General features: G+C 43.0%; 7 protein-coding genes across 7 annotated transcripts; 3 read left to right on the top strand and 4 right to left on the bottom strand.

The window, feature by feature from the left end:
* Positions 1-1,048: 1,048 nt before the first annotated feature.
* On the top strand, positions 1,049-2,742 carry BYT42DRAFT_540589 (nucleotide-diphospho-sugar transferase). Its single transcript, XM_051565544.1, has 4 exons — positions 1,049-1,307; positions 1,396-1,722; positions 1,815-2,191; positions 2,282-2,742. Exons 1-4 carry the CDS (start codon positions 1,078-1,080, stop codon positions 2,536-2,538), a joined length of 1,191 nt encoding a protein of 396 aa, XP_051418613.1. The 5' UTR covers positions 1,049-1,077; the 3' UTR covers positions 2,539-2,742.
* Position 2,743: 1 nt separating this feature from the next.
* BYT42DRAFT_588504 (uncharacterized protein) lies at positions 2,744-5,294 on the bottom strand. The gene is made up of 9 exons (XM_051570274.1): positions 5,052-5,294; positions 4,759-4,862; positions 4,513-4,606; positions 4,187-4,422; positions 3,915-3,958; positions 3,660-3,835; positions 3,386-3,533; positions 3,205-3,291; positions 2,744-3,126 (listed from the first exon to the last, which is right to left on the bottom strand). Exons 1-9 carry the CDS (start codon positions 5,157-5,159, stop codon positions 3,059-3,061), a joined length of 1,065 nt encoding a protein of 354 aa, XP_051418612.1. The 5' UTR covers positions 5,160-5,294; the 3' UTR covers positions 2,744-3,058.
* Positions 5,295-6,443: 1,149 nt separating this feature from the next.
* BYT42DRAFT_618441 (uncharacterized protein) lies at positions 6,444-8,309 on the top strand (the record flags this gene model as incomplete). Its single annotated transcript, XM_051572283.1, has 2 exons — positions 6,444-8,184; positions 8,254-8,309. 2 exons carry the CDS (start codon positions 6,444-6,446, stop codon positions 8,307-8,309), a joined length of 1,797 nt encoding a protein of 598 aa, XP_051418611.1.
* A 174-nt stretch (positions 8,310-8,483) lies between these two features.
* On the top strand, positions 8,484-8,946 carry BYT42DRAFT_149276 (uncharacterized protein). Its single transcript, XM_051562281.1, has one exon. It carries the CDS (start codon positions 8,657-8,659, stop codon positions 8,912-8,914), a length of 258 nt encoding a protein of 85 aa, XP_051418610.1. The 5' UTR covers positions 8,484-8,656; the 3' UTR covers positions 8,915-8,946.
* BYT42DRAFT_149281 (uncharacterized protein) lies at positions 8,947-10,164 on the bottom strand. Its single transcript, XM_051562282.1, has 2 exons — positions 9,830-10,164; positions 8,947-9,767 (listed from the first exon to the last, which is right to left on the bottom strand). Exons 1-2 carry the CDS (start codon positions 9,872-9,874, stop codon positions 8,979-8,981), a joined length of 834 nt encoding a protein of 277 aa, XP_051418609.1. The 5' UTR covers positions 9,875-10,164; the 3' UTR covers positions 8,947-8,978.
* Positions 10,165-10,597: 433 nt separating this feature from the next.
* On the bottom strand, positions 10,598-14,426 carry BYT42DRAFT_588498 (cullin). The gene is made up of 19 exons (XM_051570273.1): positions 14,356-14,426; positions 14,024-14,284; positions 13,831-13,952; positions 13,662-13,765; positions 13,518-13,587; positions 13,381-13,454; positions 13,220-13,318; positions 12,849-13,156; positions 12,676-12,791; positions 12,392-12,613; positions 12,260-12,326; positions 12,085-12,195; positions 11,935-12,017; positions 11,749-11,856; positions 11,444-11,669; positions 11,137-11,363; positions 10,946-11,044; positions 10,833-10,873; positions 10,598-10,755 (listed from the first exon to the last, which is right to left on the bottom strand). Exons 1-19 carry the CDS (start codon positions 14,375-14,377, stop codon positions 10,701-10,703), a joined length of 2,415 nt encoding a protein of 804 aa, XP_051418608.1. The 5' UTR covers positions 14,378-14,426; the 3' UTR covers positions 10,598-10,700.
* A 287-nt stretch (positions 14,427-14,713) lies between these two features.
* BYT42DRAFT_588496 (uncharacterized protein) lies at positions 14,714-17,041 on the bottom strand. Its single transcript, XM_051570272.1, has one exon. It carries the CDS (start codon positions 16,979-16,981, stop codon positions 14,840-14,842), a length of 2,142 nt encoding a protein of 713 aa, XP_051418607.1. The 5' UTR covers positions 16,982-17,041; the 3' UTR covers positions 14,714-14,839.
* Positions 17,042-18,115: the final 1,074 nt, after the last annotated feature.

Here is an 18,115-nt window from a genome sequence, read left to right as displayed (position 1 = left end):
TATGTTTATCTAGTCTATGCTCGAGTGAGGATGCACTTGTTCACTTCTATGGGGCTACAAATCACGAATAACACTTCGAGCGTTATCTGAGAGAGCGATACTTGTACAACGTGGCCAACAATAGCAACAATCCGCATGCAGCGATTGGAGGAGTTTTCTAGACTTCAGTATCACTATGAGAGGCTGAATCAGTCTTGTACCATGTAAAAAACAAATGATACAAGCTTTCTCTGCGGGAAATGATAAACCTGATGGTGGTGTATCAAAAAAGGACTGTCGAAGCAAAACGGAACTTGAAGGACGGCTCATCATGGTCAAGATCAACGAGTCTAATACGTCCCCAGCGAGAAATAACGATGCGAGATCAGGGCACCAGGACTTAATCGTCTTTTCCAATTTTTTCCTTTCTCTTCCAGTGTGCTCCTGCTGTTAAAGATCCAGAGACGAAAGAGCCGGCAGAATGCCGCTTCACTTTTGCGGCTTCTTTAATATGAGGACGCAGCAGCCGCGAATAATACAAGTCGAAATACGCGAACCATTGCCCTTGCGGGATGCAAGAGACAAGTCAGGCTTACTGTCTTTTTACACGTCAACCTGGGTGAATCCGCTGATAAAAAAGACAACGACCAACTTCTTCGCGTGCCAAGATAATACCATTAACTTTGACCCAAATATACACCAAAATAAGACCAATTTCCCTTTCTTGACATGGCTTTGGGGCCTTTTTCTTCCGTAGTGACGATGTAAATTAGGCATTCTCAAGGCTTGTTCAGACCATACCACCCCTCACGTCGCCTGTCATAAGGTAGTTTCACTTCTTTCGATATTGAGAAAAATCGGAAAAAACAAGAATCCGTTGGAGAAAAACGTACGTTTTTGAGTACGACATTCCCGAAAAGGCTGAGTACCTGAAGGCTGGGCTTGATTTCCTCAAAGCTTGGCATGAGAGAGAGAAAAAATTGCCTTTTCTGTCACGTCCTTCATGTGACTTCGTTTTTGATTCAGTTCAACCCCCACTGGGACCACACCCAGAAAAAAAATGTGACATTGTGTGTTCATCTCTTTGCTCTTTTCATCATGCGGCCGTTCTCTCCGTTCTCACGGAAACCTTTACTACTTCTCGGGTTTATTTCTGTATTTATATTTCTATACAATGTGGCGAGTCATCCTCGAGTAGAAAAAACCATGCAGCCTACAGCTTATTACAACGACTACGATGAAGCGGTGTGTCTACCCGATCGTGTTCTCAAGAAACAACCTCCCCATCAGAAAGCCAAAGCCGCCATTGTCATTCTCGTTCGAAACAGGTAAAACGCTAACTGTGATTACTCACCTTGCCTTCCCGACTCGGTTCTGACCCAAAAAAAAAAAAACCCTTGCTTCCTCGAATAACAGCGAACAGGTGGCCATTGCAGAAACGCTTGAAAACTTTCAGGACAAGTTCAACAACAACTTTGATTATCCCTATGTCTTTTTGAATGAACAAGAATTTACCACGGAATTCAAAGATGCAATGCATCAAGCCGCTCCCAATGCGTCCATGAGCTTTGGCTTGGTCTCCGTGGAACACTGGAGTTACCCCAGTTGGGTGAATCAGACTTATGCACAGGAATGTCGAGAACGCATGGACGCCGAAAATGTGTTTTACGGAGGCCTTGAAAGCTACCATCACATGTGTCGCTATCAATCTGGCTTCTTCTTCAACCATCCGTTGCTGGAAAAGTAAATGTCAAAACTGAATGTCTCCCAATGGAGGAACCAAATGACGAACGATATTCTGAAGAGACTCACTGTTGTTCTTTGTTCTATTACAGTTATGACTGGTACTGGCGTGTGGAACCTGGTGTGCGATTTTATTGCGATATCACGTATGATCCATTCTTGTATATGCAGAAATACAACAAGCAGTACGGTTTTGTCGTTACGCTTTTGGAACTGCGAGAAACGATCCCGACGCTTTGGAAAACGGTCAAAGAATACGCTCGATCGCGTCGTCTGGATCTTTCCGAGAAAAAAAGCAGTCTTTTCCCTTACTTTGAAGACGACAATGGTGATTACAACCTTTGCCACTTTTGGTCCAACTTTGAAATCGCGTCTCTGAATCTCTGGCGAAGCCCGAGTTATCGCGATTTTTTCAACTATCTCGATCAGACCGGTAATTTCTTTTATGAACGTTGGGGAGATGCACCAGGTAAGAAATACCCCATAAGAAGAAGAAAAAAAGCGCATACGAGCTCAGTGGAAGGAGAGAGGAACAGTGGCTGATAACGTTTTGCTGTAGTTCACTCGTTAGCGGCTGGATTGTTCTTGTCCACGGATGAAATCCATTACTTTGAAGATTTTGGATACCAGCACGACAAGTACCGTCACTGCCCTTCAAAAGAAAGTGGATTAGGTTGTCGATGTGAATGTCCTGAAGGCACAACAGATGAAAGTATCGATCATGATCAGCATTACGATACGTGTTTACCAAAGTGGAGAGATTGGGTCAAGAAATCCAATGCGAGGAAAAAGGGTTGGAGAAACGTATGGGCATAGCATGATCTGCGACCCATTTTCTTTTAGGTATACCATTCTCATAAACCCGCTCTTACGTGTTTCAATACATAATATTACACATTAGTAATATCGACAAAGGAACAAACAGGATAGGAGAGTTCCATTGGTGAGAGAGCGAGAGAGAAAGATAATAAGCACATGTAGAGAATAGCTTTAATACAGAAATGATAATAACAAGAAAACAAAAAGAAAAACTGATGTTATAAAGAAAAAAAGAAATGTTGTCGCATGAAACCAGTTCGCAAACGACACGCAAAAGGAAGCCATGGGGTAAAAAAAATAATGAAATGCATACAAAGACAGGGGAATAGATAGATAGATAAACAGAAAGAAGTTGAAGAGCTAAGGAGAAGAAACGCGTCAAAGATGAAAAATTAGGCAAGACGAAGAAGAAGAGGGATAGACATGTAGTGGCAAAAATCAGAAAAAAAAAGAAAAGATGAGATGGTTCTTGTTCGGCTACTTGGTCTTACTCGGCGGGAATGCAAAAAGAAAACGTCTAATCCAAGGATAACGTTCGTTCACCGGGATTATGGGTCAGGGAAGAAGTGCGATGATCGCGTAATACTAAACAACAACCAAGAATAAATAATCTGAGTTCGAGAGAATGGCTCGGGATTGACAGGTAAGAAAAAAAAAACTTACAGTGAGGTTTTAACCCTTTGTGGAAATTCCGCCAACAAATGGCGACGTTGATAATGGTCAATACCACCAGCAAAAGGGATACGCTCGCTAGAATAGAACCCCAAAGCAAGAAAAAAAAAAAAGGGCGAGATCAATATTGGCAACGATGCATCGGATTACATGGTCATGGATAAGGACTTACCGAAAAATGTGAGAAATTCATTCACGTAGACGTATTTGTACTCCTGATCGGGTTGGTACATGCGGCAAATCTTGAAGATGAAATATGCACAGCCCGCTGCGAGACCCAAAAATACCAACAATACAAGCGGTGTCGATTCGCGTCGCACCTTGAAAAAAAAAAAATAAGTTCAGAACCTTTTTTTTCTCTACTTGGAACATATTTTTTGACCTTGATGAGAAAGGCGCAAACCCCCGCATCACAGTCATCATTTCATGAGTTGGGAACAACTTACAGCGTACACAGTGAGGATCAGAAACAGACACGTCAAAGGGAGAGCGGTGATGGTCAATGGGAATTCGCTGTCATTGTTTTTGAGCACCAGCACCAAATATTGAATGGAGTAACCAAGGAAAAAGAAAATGTCGAGTTTCAGGATTGTCAACAAGATTTGATACCATCGATACATGTCTGATACACAATAACAAAAAAAGGCTTTTAGTACCACAAACACATATGAAAGAAATCGTTCTCTGTTGTCTAATCATACTTCGAATTTCTGGGTCGGCACCAATCTTTTTGTAAATCCGCCAACTAAAAATGTGATCCAAAATGCAACATTATCAGCAATCCAAATAAAAACAGTGACTCTTCATATCCCCTTCTCTCCTCGTCTTTGTCCCCCTCGTCATCTTCGTTGTTCATCCTCTCTCCCATTGGTCCATGGTTTACACTATCCATTCTTTTTTCTTCTTTTTCCGTCGGCTGTAGAAGAGAAAGGAAACCAAGATATCTGTGTGTGTGTGTCTGTGTGTGACTTACCCGAATTCTTGATATAATCTTGCTCCCAGATAAAAATAGATCAACTGACAAACCCCTGTGATGACTGCATTTACGATCAACAAGTGTTCAATAAGCTGTCGCAGGACTTGAGCGGAGATCTCCGTGTAAGCATCAAGCGCTTTGAAAATTTGTTTAAATTGAAAGACAGCGTAGCCAAAGCAACAAAGGTTGAAGAGAAGCAGTGCGATCACCTGAATCGTATTCTGCGCACGGACCTAAAACAAAAAGCAAGGAGTGAGCAGGGTAATTACTGCATCATGTCGGGAAAACGCGCCAACGGCGTCATTTTTTTTTCCTTCACTTACTGCATCCCATGCCAACGCGACCTGAAACACTTGTGACAAAATAAAGATGATCAAGTACACGGGGATCCCCGTTCCCAACTCTTTCTTTGAAAACCTACATTATCCGTAAAACAAAAAATGATGGGATGAGTAACCAAAATAAAATAACTTTTTCGGTTTTCACAAATATGGGAAACCCAATAAAATTAGGCACCACCAGTGTTCCCAAAACAAAAAAAAAAAAGAAAAGAATAAGGAAATCCGTACGGTTTGAACTTCTCGAAAATGACAGCTTCCAAAGCAATGACGACGAGTGCTTCAAAGATGGCCGTGAGAACAAGCAGTACCGAATTACGCGATCGTGACCAAATCTATTCGATAATAAGAGTCAATGGGACATCATGAGACGTTATGGAAACGGGAATGGGGAAAGATTTCCAAGGGTTGTGGAGAGAGAGACAGAGAGACACAGAGAGACATGATGCGGTCCATCGATCCATCGAAATACAGATTGTCCGTGGGTTGATGATGAGGGGAGAAAGGTGAATGGAAAAACTCACTTCAAATTTTACTTCGGTTCGTTCACGTTGTAATTCAAATACTTTTCGAGATGAATGTTCAGCATCGAGACTCGGTCGTGCAAATGTCTCAGTTGACAATGCACGCATTAAAATAAACGGGACTCAACCAGAGAACAAAAAAAAAGTATAAAAATCAATCAAATAATAAAAACCCAGAAATGAAGGGGAAGGATAAGGATTGGACTTGCCACGCACGAGACCCAAACAATAGCAAGGAATCAATGAAAAAAAAAAAATTGAAGAAAAAATAAGGGGCGCGGGGAAAGCCATTGACTTCCAAATGGGTGATTAAAGTTTATCCGAAGCCAATCCTGATGAAAAGTCTGAAATGTGCCCCTGGCAATCTTTTTTTTTTTTTTTTTCTGGGCGATATTTCCATTGTTTCTTTCTCCGATTTATTCAAGTCTGCTTTGACAAATAAAATAAATAAAAGAGACAGAGAGATCATGGGGACCAATGTAAAAAAGAGGAAAAGGAAGGGGGACAGCGCGGAAAACCCAAAGCTATAACCAACCCAAAATAAATAACAAAATATTAAAGAGCAAAGACAAAAAAAAAAAGAGAGTTTCGTCATTGGACTCAGTTCCCATGAGTGAGGGACTAGATTGTTTTAGAGTTTTGTTTGGCATCAAAAAAAAAAAGAAGGTTTGGGACAATCCAGGATACGAGACGATAGACTATTTTTTTGTCTACATTTCTTTCTTTATGAATCTGTACCTTGTTCTTTGGTTGCTAGGTGAACATAGTTACCAAGTAAAAAAGGGAGAAAAAGACGCCAAAAAAAGTACGGGGGTGGCCATCGCGACGACCGAGTACGAATTAACGCAGTTGACAGAAACACATAATGTATGTGCGTCAAGCACAAGATGACCAAAGCGAGAAATCAAGTGTAGTACAAAAGGGAAAAAAAGAGTAATTTTTGTTCCAGCACGGAACACCGGAAAGACCTATTCTAAAACGGATCTAAAGTGATAGGCTCACTAGAGAATGGAAACGGCCACATGTCCTGTTTGTGTTCCTTTTTTCTATAGTCTGGCTTACCTTTTTATCCATGTTTGCAACAAAGGGTAAAAAAAAAAAAAAACCTTTTTTTTCTGTGTATGTGTGTGTGTGGTGCGTGTGTTGTGTTTTCTTCGTACGCTTATCTTTTTTTTTCATTTTTTCCTTTCCACTGTTTTGTTTTCTCTTTTTACCTTTTTTTCCACTTTTCTTTCTTGCACTTTTTGCTTTTTCTTTTCATCTAAACGGCAGATATTATTTTTCATTTCATTTAAAAAAAGACCCTCAAAAAAAAATTCTCGGTTCTACGATCTCTGTGTTCTTCATTTATTTTTCCCGTTTTTTTTTTTTTCCTTATTGATTGATTGATCGATGGCTGCTGTTCTTCATCAGCCCAGCAAAGCGTGTACGTCTGCCAGCTGTTGTTCGCCTTCTCGTTTGTGGCGATCAATTCAAACCATGGTGACTACAGACGCTAAAAATGAATTTTCGCGACTTTGTCATGACCGTCCAACCCACGTCCTGCAAGTGTTGCTGTCGTCGAGAATCCCCAATGATCCATCGCAATATCCGGCTTCGCACAAATACCGGGTCATTCAGTTCGATTCAGCCGTCCGCACAGACGCTGTACGCAAGTTCGGCAAATCAGTAACAGATCTCAATGCCGTACAACTTGCCCTTTTCCAGCGACGTGAAACCATGGCTTGTTTGATCCTTTCTTTTATCCGCCAACACGCCACACCCCCCGAATTGAAAACGTTTGTGAACCACGTTTGGGGTTATCGCAACACCAGTCTTCATCTTGCTTGCTTCTGGGGTATGCCGCGACTTGTACGACTTCTTCTCGCTTGTGGAGCAGACGCTTCCATACGCAACTCCCGACAATTCGGACCCCAACAGTGTGGTACCAATCCCGAATGTTTAACACTCCTCCAACGCCATCTCAAACCACTTCCACCTACCGCTCCCACTACCGCCCCCAAGACCACCGAAAAGCACAGACCTACGGTGCTAAAACTTGTCAACGACAACAACACCGCACCTTTGCACTTAATCAAAGATCAGAGAACCAACACCAAGGTCGAAAAAAAAATGCCAGAAAAAATCAACCCCAACCGCGGTTCCCTTGACAACAGCAGTAACACCGACATCACGTTGTTGGACACCGCCACCACTTCCCCTCGCAGTGACAACGATCATGCCGTCGAAGAACCCAAACGTTTGTTGAAACGACCTTCGTTGCTGTTGAAAAAAGCCGTCAATAAAGTCGCGGAGCATGCCCTGACCATGCCTTATCCTGACCCGACCCCCATGACTGCCACCGACATGCGGTTGTCGGAGGAATACTTCACCGCCATGCAAACGCATACCCTCAAAAAACGGCCTTCCATCACACGTGAAGAAGGCGAATCGTTCCCGTACCTTGTCAGTCCTCCCCCGACTCCCGTACGTGCCACGCTTTCGTCCATGTCGTTTTCATCCTCGACCTCTTCCTCCTCCTCGTTCTCGTCGTTCTCTTCCATCGATGACCCCACTGGAAAACACGGAAACCGAGCCGACGATCTTTGTTGGACCCCGCCCCCACCTTCACCGCACTCGGATGACGAACCCTTGTATGGGACCACCTGGCACCAGTTGGCCGAGCCCCGCTTCACTCCACCGACCACACCACCTTCGCCTGTTCCACTGCGACCGGCATGCTTTCCAACCATGCGTATCAAAGTCAAGACGGTCCGTCAGGTCCGTTTCGATCCCCAAATTGTCCTGATCGATGCATGTGTTCGCGGTGATCTGGTGGAAATATCGCAGTTGATCTCCAATGCATCGACCACGATGGGCTTGACCGGGACGCAAAATCGATCGCTTCTTCATTTGGCGTTGATGCACGGTCAAGAAGAAGTGGCCAAATATCTCGTGACTCAAGCCAATATTGATGTCAACCATCAAGACAATGACGGTTGGACCGCATTGCATTATGCAGCTGCTCTTGGTTTATGGCGATCCGTCGAATTTTTGGCCTCGCTGCACGACATCGACCTGCATGCACGGACCAACCACGGACTATTGATTCAAGATTGCCCGGAATCCGACATGGATCAAAGACGTTGTCGACGTAAGTATATACTCACATTTCAATCCACTGTGATTCTTCGCTTTTTTACTAAAATTCTAAATTGTCTAGTCATGATCGAGCGGGCTATTCGTCGACATGCCAAAGTCAAGTCAACGTGTACATAAACCCTTGTGTATTCCCTTGTCCCATTTTTTTCTATCCATCTCTGCCCTTTCCTTCTTGTGTATGAATCCTTTGTTTTTCTTCTTGTGCCTCTTTCAAGACAAAATCCTCTTTTCTCCATTACATATCATATTACATACATGTATCATAACAATTTCCTTTCCCTTTTTTTTCCCCACTGTTGTAATTTAACCCCACCCCCTTCATTTTGGAAGATCTGTCATTTTTTTTATTCCACTGTATCATTCTTGTAACTTTTTTCTATATCTTACCACCACTGTTCCCCCCTTCTCCTTTCCCTTTTTTTTCTCCCTAGAAAATTACTACCTCTTTTTTTTCTCCCTGTTGTATGCCTGGTTTGAATTTTCTTTTGGGGATTTTCCCGCTTTTTGGCTTTTTATGTATTTATTGCCATTTATTTTGTCTATGTAAACCCTTTGTATTATTCTGTTTTGTTCTGGCGGCTCTCCGCCACTTTCAAAAGTATTTTCTCATTTTTATATGCCGCTGTAATTTTTTGTATCCATATCAAAAAGAACTTGATTTTTTTTTTTCATTATATAGGAAAGTAGTGCTACTTTTTTTCATTTTTTTTATACATCAATAAAACCATGAAACAACGGCTTTGTAAAGCTATTACGACGAATGACGTTTTTTTTGGATGGGTGATTTCACTCGAAAAAGTGAGTGTGACCTCGGCTTGCATAGTGGACTTCCATTTCATGCAACTTGTACTGATTGAGTTCTTCCTTGATCATCTGGGCCAAAACCGCCGTGAGCTGGGTACATGCCGCGGCAGGGTCGGAAGCACGATCGTATTCTTGCTGGGTATATGTGTCATGAATATTCAGGGTCTTGCTGAATCGAACCACGGAAGATCGCTTTCTTTGCAAATTAAATAAACTAGCCGCCGATCGTTTTTTATGAGGTACATGAACCATGGGAGTAGACGGCAGTCGATCCGTTTTCAGAATGCTTTTCCTTATGGGCGGTATCCGGTGAGTAGTGGGCTGAGGCGCTGGCAGACCTGCATCATGCCATTCTTTGACCCCACTCTGTTTTTCTTCACACGCGAACCGTCCCGTCTCAGCCAACGTTTCATCGGTCACACACGTTGATGCGGATGAAATGTCGGATACTGCCCAATTAGTCGGATGAGCCACATTAGGCAGGCATAGATCGGACATGGTCCTACTTTTTGTGATGTGGATATCACCCGTGGCTGCGGCGGCGGTGCGTCGGTGACACCGATTAAAAGACATTTGTATTAATCCCTTGAACCGTACGCGAAACGAGTCTCTCTTTTTCTTTTCTTTCTGCAGTCCAGAGTGGTGATTCCATGATCCGTGATATACATCAATGTCGCATGAACCCGTATCTTCTTGTATGACCGTTGTCTCACTGTGGCTGTCGTCACTTAAAAGCGATTCAACAAGCATTGCATGTTGGCCATTCAGCCCCTACACATTATTTATGAGTTTTTCAGACTGGCAAAGTGTCACTGTTATCTTTATCGAGTTACGTTTTCAATCAAGGATGTTGTCGTGGTAACAATGGTTGTAGTCATGAGAATCAATAATATAAAATGGCAGACAAGATGGTGTGTTTTGGATTTTTGGATATGATGATAAAGTAAAAATGAAGAATTATACAATGATGGAAGAGGGTGAATAAAAAAAAATTATAAGAAAAAGGAAAAGAAAAGAGAGGAATAAGAAATGCAGAAGTGGGAGATGTATAAAAGATGAAAAAAAGGGAATCGATACAACAAAAGGGAACGAATCGTTTTTTTTTTCCTCAAGGAGAAGAATGAAGACGAATGAAAAAAGAATCTTTTGGATAGAAAGAAGAAAAGAAGGAAACAAGTCAAGTATAAGGAGATCTTTTCCAAATCGATATCATCTTTATCTCATTCGACAAGAGCTCATTGGGCGCACAAAACTGGCTCCTTGTCCCTCTTTCTTTTTTTTTCATTACATGTATCTACTGCGCCTTGGGCTGGTTGAATAAATACCTAAAAGGAATGAGGAGAACTTCAACCATACGTCGCCTTGTCTTTTTTTTTTTTCAATAATAGCAGATCAATTTTTTACTCGATTTCCCCCTTGCTTAACCCTCTCCTCACTTCTCTCTCTCTCTCTCTCTCTCTCTCTCTCTATCTCTGTGTATGTGTGTGCGTGTGTGTGTGTGTCTATGTGTTTGTGTCGCTTTTTTTTTTCTCATCTCCTAAACCACGCTCCCTTTCAGAAAACCCAAAAACGCCCTTTTATTTCTCAACATCTTGCTCCGCCATCATACAAACCAACCATTTTCGGATTCACTGTGTATGGTAGCAATGAATGATATTTTACAATACAGTGATTCATTTTTATTTGAGCCTCAAATGCACTTGGTTAACTCTGATAGTTGTACATTGAATTGTCCTTTTCGTCACGTACGAGATAATCCCTAATGTTGAAAAAAAAAGAAAAATGGATGAGTGGATGGTCTATGCATTCCGATCCCGAGCGCGATTACTGTTTTACCTGTCAATTAAGGACTCAATGCGTTTCTTGATATCGGCCGCCTAAAAAAAGAAACGCAGTAACGTCATGAATTTCCCCAATCTCCATTCTTTTTTTTAAAAATTTCAGCTTACATCCACAGGAAATTTCAACTGTTCAAACAGTTCGTTCACGAGGGCGGCGTGACTGAGTCGTTTGTTGGCTTTCATGATACGTACAATAGCGGCTTCCAACTGTAGCCAAAAGTTGTCACGGGTTAGACGATCCCCTTGTCGTTATATTCTTTTGAAACTCCCCCTCCTTGATCATTTGAAATAAGCTTTACCTGATGTTGTCGATTCACCAGTACTTTGGACTGTGTATCCTTTTGTTCTTCCACCGTTTGTTCTTGTTGAATGGTATTGAATTTCAATCGATGTTGGGGGGCTTGGAATTGTTCATTAAACGCAAATTGATCCGACGGTTCCACTGTGGTGCCAGACGGCTCCTTCTTCAAGATTTGATGTTGTCCGCAAGACAATGATTGTAACACGCGACGAAGTTCCTTGTGATCTGCAACGAACAAAGAAAAAAGAAAAGTTGAGGAGGTGAAATTGAATCAATGAATTTGGGCGTAATAGTCCAGTACATACCGAGATTGGTGGCATCAAATATATCGTTATAGGTTAAGAAAGGTCGGGAGGTATCATTGAACAGCAGTAGGATGACAGTCTGGAAAAGGCTCAGCATCAACTCCTTGAATCCTGCAGAGAAATGCGCTTTGACAGAACAAGAACCCAGTGAATTTTGCCACGTCAGCCGCCGGCCCGTGTATTTTTTGCCATAGAATTGGATATACGCCTCTTGCTGGGCACGCATCTGCATGTCAATCGCGACAGAAATGTATAAATGAGTTTCCAAGAATAGAATAGACACTGGCTTGATTTTTTAGACTTACATCAGGAGGAAGAATGATCTCCGACGCCGAATAACTAGGCCAGATACCTTGCGCCAACACGTTCACGTACAGTTGCACATTGCCCCACTGACTGTACTCCTGCGATTCCTAAGTGGATCAATCCAAAAATAGTAGCATTAGGTAAGAAAACCACACAGTCCGTCGAATATCGCTCTTTGTATCTACCTTGAATGCCGCATTGAGATCGGCGGAAATTTCGATATCTTTGAACATGGCCTCCAAATTCTTTGTAAAGTCTGGTCCACACTCTGCAAATGAGGCACAGCGAGATACGATCAGCCATCAGCCGCATGTAATTCCTTTGGATCCTTTTACCTGTTTTTAGTCGGGATAGCATGCTCTTTTCAATATCGTTGGATACCATTCGATTCAGTAGTAATCGTTTGGCCAGGAATCGCTTATAGAATGCTTCAAAGGTATCTTTGCCTAGACGATGGCGGTGAGTACCTCCACTACCCGCGCAACCCGTTAGTTTAAAGAGCAACCTTACCTTGCAAATATCGAAATATCACCAGCACTCGATCTAATATGCGCTCCAAATTTTCGTCGCTTGCCTTCTGTCAAACCGGAATTATTCATTACAACCGATCTCTACATTGGTTCGATCACATCTCCGTTTTACCTTTCGTAGCTTGCTGTCAATAAACTTGGCTACCATTTCGGCTGGTTTATTGCGTCGCATATTAATAAAGGTTTCAAAACTTTCCTTCATCGTGTTGATAAAGGATACATCATTGTTAAAGCTTTTGTTGACAATATCGTCCAATTTCGCCTTGTATTTCAAAAGCGAAGGGACCATCGCCGCATCCCGGGACGGATCACTGACCATCTCGGTTCCCCGTCGCTAACCACAATACGTATTAATATCCCAAACTTTCAAGTTCAATTCGACTTGTTTTTTACTACCTTGATATACTCTGCAAAGGCTGTGCGAAGTGTAGTGATGGTTGCACTGGAAGCAAGAATGGTATACAGTATACGTAAAGGATCCTTTGCATCGTCGTCCATCATTTGATAGAAGCCTTCACAAAAAAAAAATGAGCACGGATAACAAGAATAACTGGGGATACGTTACTCACCTTTACTAATGATCAGATCGATCTTTGCAAAGATCAGTTGATCCGTCACGGCTTCGAGGAGTTTGGCTTTGGTGTCAGGTTTCAGATAGTCGCGTATACGATCAATGGATTCTTGGGTACGACGACGATCAACGTGAGCGAGATACTCGGGTATAGAGAGTGAATGAATCAGTCGGTCGCTTTCTTCACCGTAATACATCGCAGTATCTCTGAGCAATCGAGGTTGGAATTCTTTGTTATACAAGGCAAGGTCGTTGAGCATCGACACTAGAGAATGGATCAAGATCCGATCCACGGTCTCTCCGTCTCTGTCGGATCATGGTCAGTCATTTGTGTCCCCATTTTTTCCACAGATATCTATTATTCTATACCTGTCTCTTTTAATGAGATACAGCAGCTGTTCGATGGTGTAGGAACGTAGATACTCCTGACTCAGTACGTGCTGGTTGAATAAATCTTTTCCGGCTTGTCTAAACATCATAAAATGAGACGGTGGTCGATCATGGCTCTTTGTTGGGATCTTTTGGCTTACACTAAAGAACGATAATTCGTCGACCAAATAACGTAGCGACGGTCAAGTTCCATGAAGACATTACGAATGCAATTCTATCCACATCATGCAATTCAATCACTATGTTGGTCGCCTGGGATCACTACAAGAAAGCTTACCAGCTGCGCACACATGTTTAACCAAATATCATTCAATGTCTCCAAAAACCGGTCCCGCTTCGAAGCAGCACTGTACAAGTAAGAGAGAGAGAAGGTAAGAACTTTCATTTTATGATGAAACAGTTTAAGAATAAAAATGAAAACCTTTGTAACGGTGTGGCCAGCGATTGCATGTGCTGCGAGAGTTGATCGATGAGATGTTGATACAGTTGTTCGGCATGACCTAAACGGCAATTGTCGGCACACATCTAAAAGAAACGCGTTTTAATGCCATTTATCATTATTGCTGTCCACGAAAGAAGTCGAAGCTTACTTCAGAAGCAATTTGAAAACTGGTATGTTCGGGCTCATTGTGGAGAATGGCAATAACGAGTGTTTGAAGAGATCCCCATGATGTCTTGAAAAACGAGTCATATACTGCGTTCCATTCCTCGTCTATGCAGGAAACAAAGATTCATGAGTGGGCCGACAGGAATCGTTTCTATTGTCCTCATTTTATAGTGTACCTCGGCTGTTGTGAACACGAATACTGCGAATATTGGTATTGCGACGAAAAGAGCCCAGAACGGAGGCTATATTGACCATGGAAGACTTCTCTTCCGAATCGATCATCATGGGAGAGACATTTTCAGTTTGTGGTGGCGTGGAGGGAGAATGGGCGCTGGTGGGAGTCGATTGAGGCGAGGATAGCGATGGCTGTGAACGTATAGTGTAAGCGTGTAATGTCGCCTGCGTGGCCGAACTCGACAACTTTCGTTTCTTTGTCGCTGATCAAGCAAGAAGAATACTCGATTAGTAGGTTGGAAAAAGAGATGAATTCTATGCTAGTTATATTTACATTTCGTAGATTTGGGAGGCATGGTGTGGTAGATAAAGAGTATAATAGAGAAATGGATACGTACAAAAATTTCCAGATTATGCCCTGCAAGCGCGCTGATTCCCCCGTCACATGCAGCCCTCGGCTTTTCCTCGGTGCCTATAGGCCTATATAAACAGTTATTTCGTTGGCTCTTTTCGTATGTGGGTTTATACCAGCTGCTTACGCTTCTATCAGATACGCAAACTACCCTTTGATTGCTTACATATCATAGCTCATTCTTTTTCGTCGCAAAGAGGAATAAAAACCACATCATCTTAAACCAGTCAAAATGTCACCAGCGGAAACTGTCAACCAACAAGAACAAGAAAAAATATGCCATCAATGAAAACATTTTATAATTAAATCAACTCGTCCCTCTCGAAAAAAAAACCCTAATTACTGAAAAAAAAATACATAAAAAAAGTACAAGTCTATTTTTCGTCTGTTGATTTTTTTCTACATTTTATGATACACGACGACCGTACAAATGGTCTTTAAGAGACAAAAGCCCTTCTCCTTGGATGACTTTGCCCGATTTTTCAAATTGGCGAATCCATTCGCGCGCTCGACCACGTTGGCCCATCTGTTGAGCCGTCTTCACCAAATACCACAGTGTGCGTTCGTTCATGCGAATGTCCTTTGAAGCGAACCAATTCACCATTTTCTCGGCCGCATTCAGATCCTTGAACAGACACAACCCACGAACCCAAATGTTCAAAGTTGATGGGAGAAGCGGCAGTCCTTCCTTGACAGCTTGCTGTAACAGTAGATACGGTTCCTGAGGTATAGAATCGTGTGATCGCATGCGATGGTAACGAAGGAAATACGCATCCATCATCATATTATACATCACCGTTTGTGTTTCCATCTGGGGTAATTTGGAAGGATGACGCGCGTCCGTCGGTGCGGGATGGGGGGAATCGGCCACAAGTGCTTTAAACAGTTGAGTGGTTCGACGGATATCCGCGAATTCGGATTGCACTAATCCAAACAGGAGCACTGACCGCAGATGCAGGTTACATGGAATATTCAAGGACCGCATTTGATGGTACAGGTCATAAATCTTGGTCAGATCCACGTCGTGATCAGACGACCGGCGAATGTACGCATGAATCAGAACGGTAAAACTCGCTACGTTGGGGAATGGCACATTCGCTTTTCCGGCCACCATGCGTTGCAGCAAATGGTAAGCCCCATCCAAATCACCTTGTTGTGTCAGCGCACGAAGCGCAAGGTTGTAAGCATAGATGGATAACGACGCATTGTTTCGAAATAAAGGCATCAAAAACGATAAAGCGCTGGAACTCCGTTTTCCGCGTAGCAAAGCACGGATGCTCGACTCAAGAAAAGGCACCGTTTCATGCACAGGCACTGCCGCTGCCACTCGTTCAAAAGCAGACAGCAAAGGCGGCGCTGACAGACCCGAGGCGATCGATTTCAACAAAATACGTAGCGTGACAGCATTGAATTTCGACATCGCTCCCAATCGATCCATCCACAGCGTTAACTCGTCCCATTGCTTCCATCGACACGCGTACTTGATCAACGTATTGTACGTTGCGGCCGTCGGTGTGATGTGTTGCCGGATCATGTCGTCGTAAATCTCGTACGCTTCGGAAACGGACGATGATTCCTTTTTCGCCAACGTGGCTCGAATAGCGATATTGAATGTGGCAGCATCAGGATGAATTTTCTGTTCGCGTATCAAACGCATGATCTCCTGAACGTGATCGTGGCGTCCTTGCCGTAAACACATCGCTGCCGCACTGTTGTAAAATGGCAACGGGGCCATGTCTGCATCGGAGGGAGGGATAGCGGATAACAGAACATCGAGATGCTGGCATTCCGCGTAATCGACTGCCAATTTATTAAACAGAAGCAACTTCCATCGTTCGTTCGTCAGTGTCGGGTCGGTGAACAACTGTTGGCGCTGACGGGTATCCCAAAACGCTGTAGCACTTGACAACACTTTCCATATCAGCTTACCGTTGCGATCGGTCAGCGGCTGTTGTGCAGCATACGCAATCCAAGGTGCCAACAGTAGAGAAATGTCATGCGTCGGTAATTGTGCTATTCGTTCGTACACTGCGTGTTCATCCTGGATCGGGACCTTGACCGATGACGCCAGTTTGCAAGCGATCAACGTTTCTAGACTTTTATGTACATCATGCTCTTGTAACGAATGGTGTAGAGCATGGGTATCGGCTGAGGGCAACGATGGGAGGTTCAACGGGGCAGGTGAGGAGGGCACGACGGACGTGCGAGGATGAAGTATTTCGTCGATATCAAATGTTGAATCGAGTTTCTCGAGGATCGAGTAGGGAACGGCAGAGTCGTTGGAGGCACGGTGAGCCGACATGGACGAGACATATCGAGCATGATGGAATGATGTTCGGAATCCGGGGAAAGGACGGAAGAAGCAGGGGTATTTTGGTTGAACCATCAATGTAAGATTATTATTAGAGGAGGGGTGTATCAAAGTTCTGGTGACCAATCGGGTCACTGTCGGTTGGGTGGATAGATGCCGAGACAAGAGAGGGAGCCATCGAGCGCAAGTGGTTGGTGCATGATATTTGCTGGGGCATAGGTAGGAACCAAGCACCATTCCGTTATCATGCTGTTCTCAGCGTAAAGTGCAACCTGTCCTCAGCAAAAAATGGGGCGGGGGCAGTGCCCTCCTAATTGTTCAAGCCACACAAAAGAAGGGCTCATCGGCCCGCCGACCCAAAAGTGACGTCACTTCTTATACGTCACTTGCAGCCAATCAAATCTCGTTTTTAATTTTTTCCCCTTGACGACACATTGAATGGAATAAGTACAAGGTGTGTCTTTTATACTAGATGGATATTTTTAGATGTGATATGATCCATAACAGAATAAAGTGTGTTGTCCATGTTGCTTAGTCAATGATCGGTTTTCATACTGCTTAGATAATGATCGATAATGATTTTTTTTTCCACTGTAGGATCATTATCGCTAGCAAGCCGTACACCCGCTGTGCAATGGATGCCGCCTGCCACCGGAGGCCGCCCTCTTACATTGAGCGACTTTCGTCAGACAAAAAGCCTAACGCATACACGGCATAACCTGGGCGAGAACTCTTGGACTTTGGTATATTAATGACAACCTTATGGCAATACCTTGCAACGAGAGTTGTTTCTGAACACGCGCAAAGCAGCACTGATTGCCCCCCTCAGTTCCATCCCGCCCAGGCTATGATAGATCTAGAAAGATGTGTGCGTATGTTGGCTATTTAAAAAAAATGAGTTAGTAAGCTCTTTGATTGATTCAAATTTTCGTAATACGGACCGCCAGGTAAGATTCTTCTTGGATGCGGACAATAAAGTTGCGTCCAGGGACGGTTAAGCGATGGATCGGCGGTGTCAGCTTGAGCAGGCAAAAAATATTGACGTGGCCAGAAGTGACGGTAATTTCGAGTTGGATTCCAGATATCAAGAGTCCCCCGAATAAAAAGAAAAAAAAAACAAATAATGATGATAAAAAAAACAATGGTCCCTGTCAGTAAAAACCTCCTAAAAAACCCTGTGGGAAAAAAAGAGGAAAAGACTGCGAAAAGAATATGTACATGAAATATACAATCCAAAATTTTTAAAAGAATCAAGATAATGTTATTTTAAGTAATCAAATAAGAGAGAAAACCAAAGGACAAAGACATACAAAAAAGAAAGATGGATGCATTAGGACAAGCCACACTTACTCTTCCTTGCTTTCACTTACA

Source organism: Radiomyces spectabilis (assembly GCF_025331425.1).
Source record: "Radiomyces spectabilis strain NRRL 2753 chromosome Unknown BYT42scaffold_17, whole genome shotgun sequence".
Lineage (NCBI taxonomy): Eukaryota > Fungi > Mucoromycota > Mucoromycetes > Mucorales > Radiomycetaceae > Radiomyces > Radiomyces spectabilis.
Note: the sequence above shows the minus strand (reverse complement) of the source record. Positions and strands in the feature narration are given on the sequence as shown.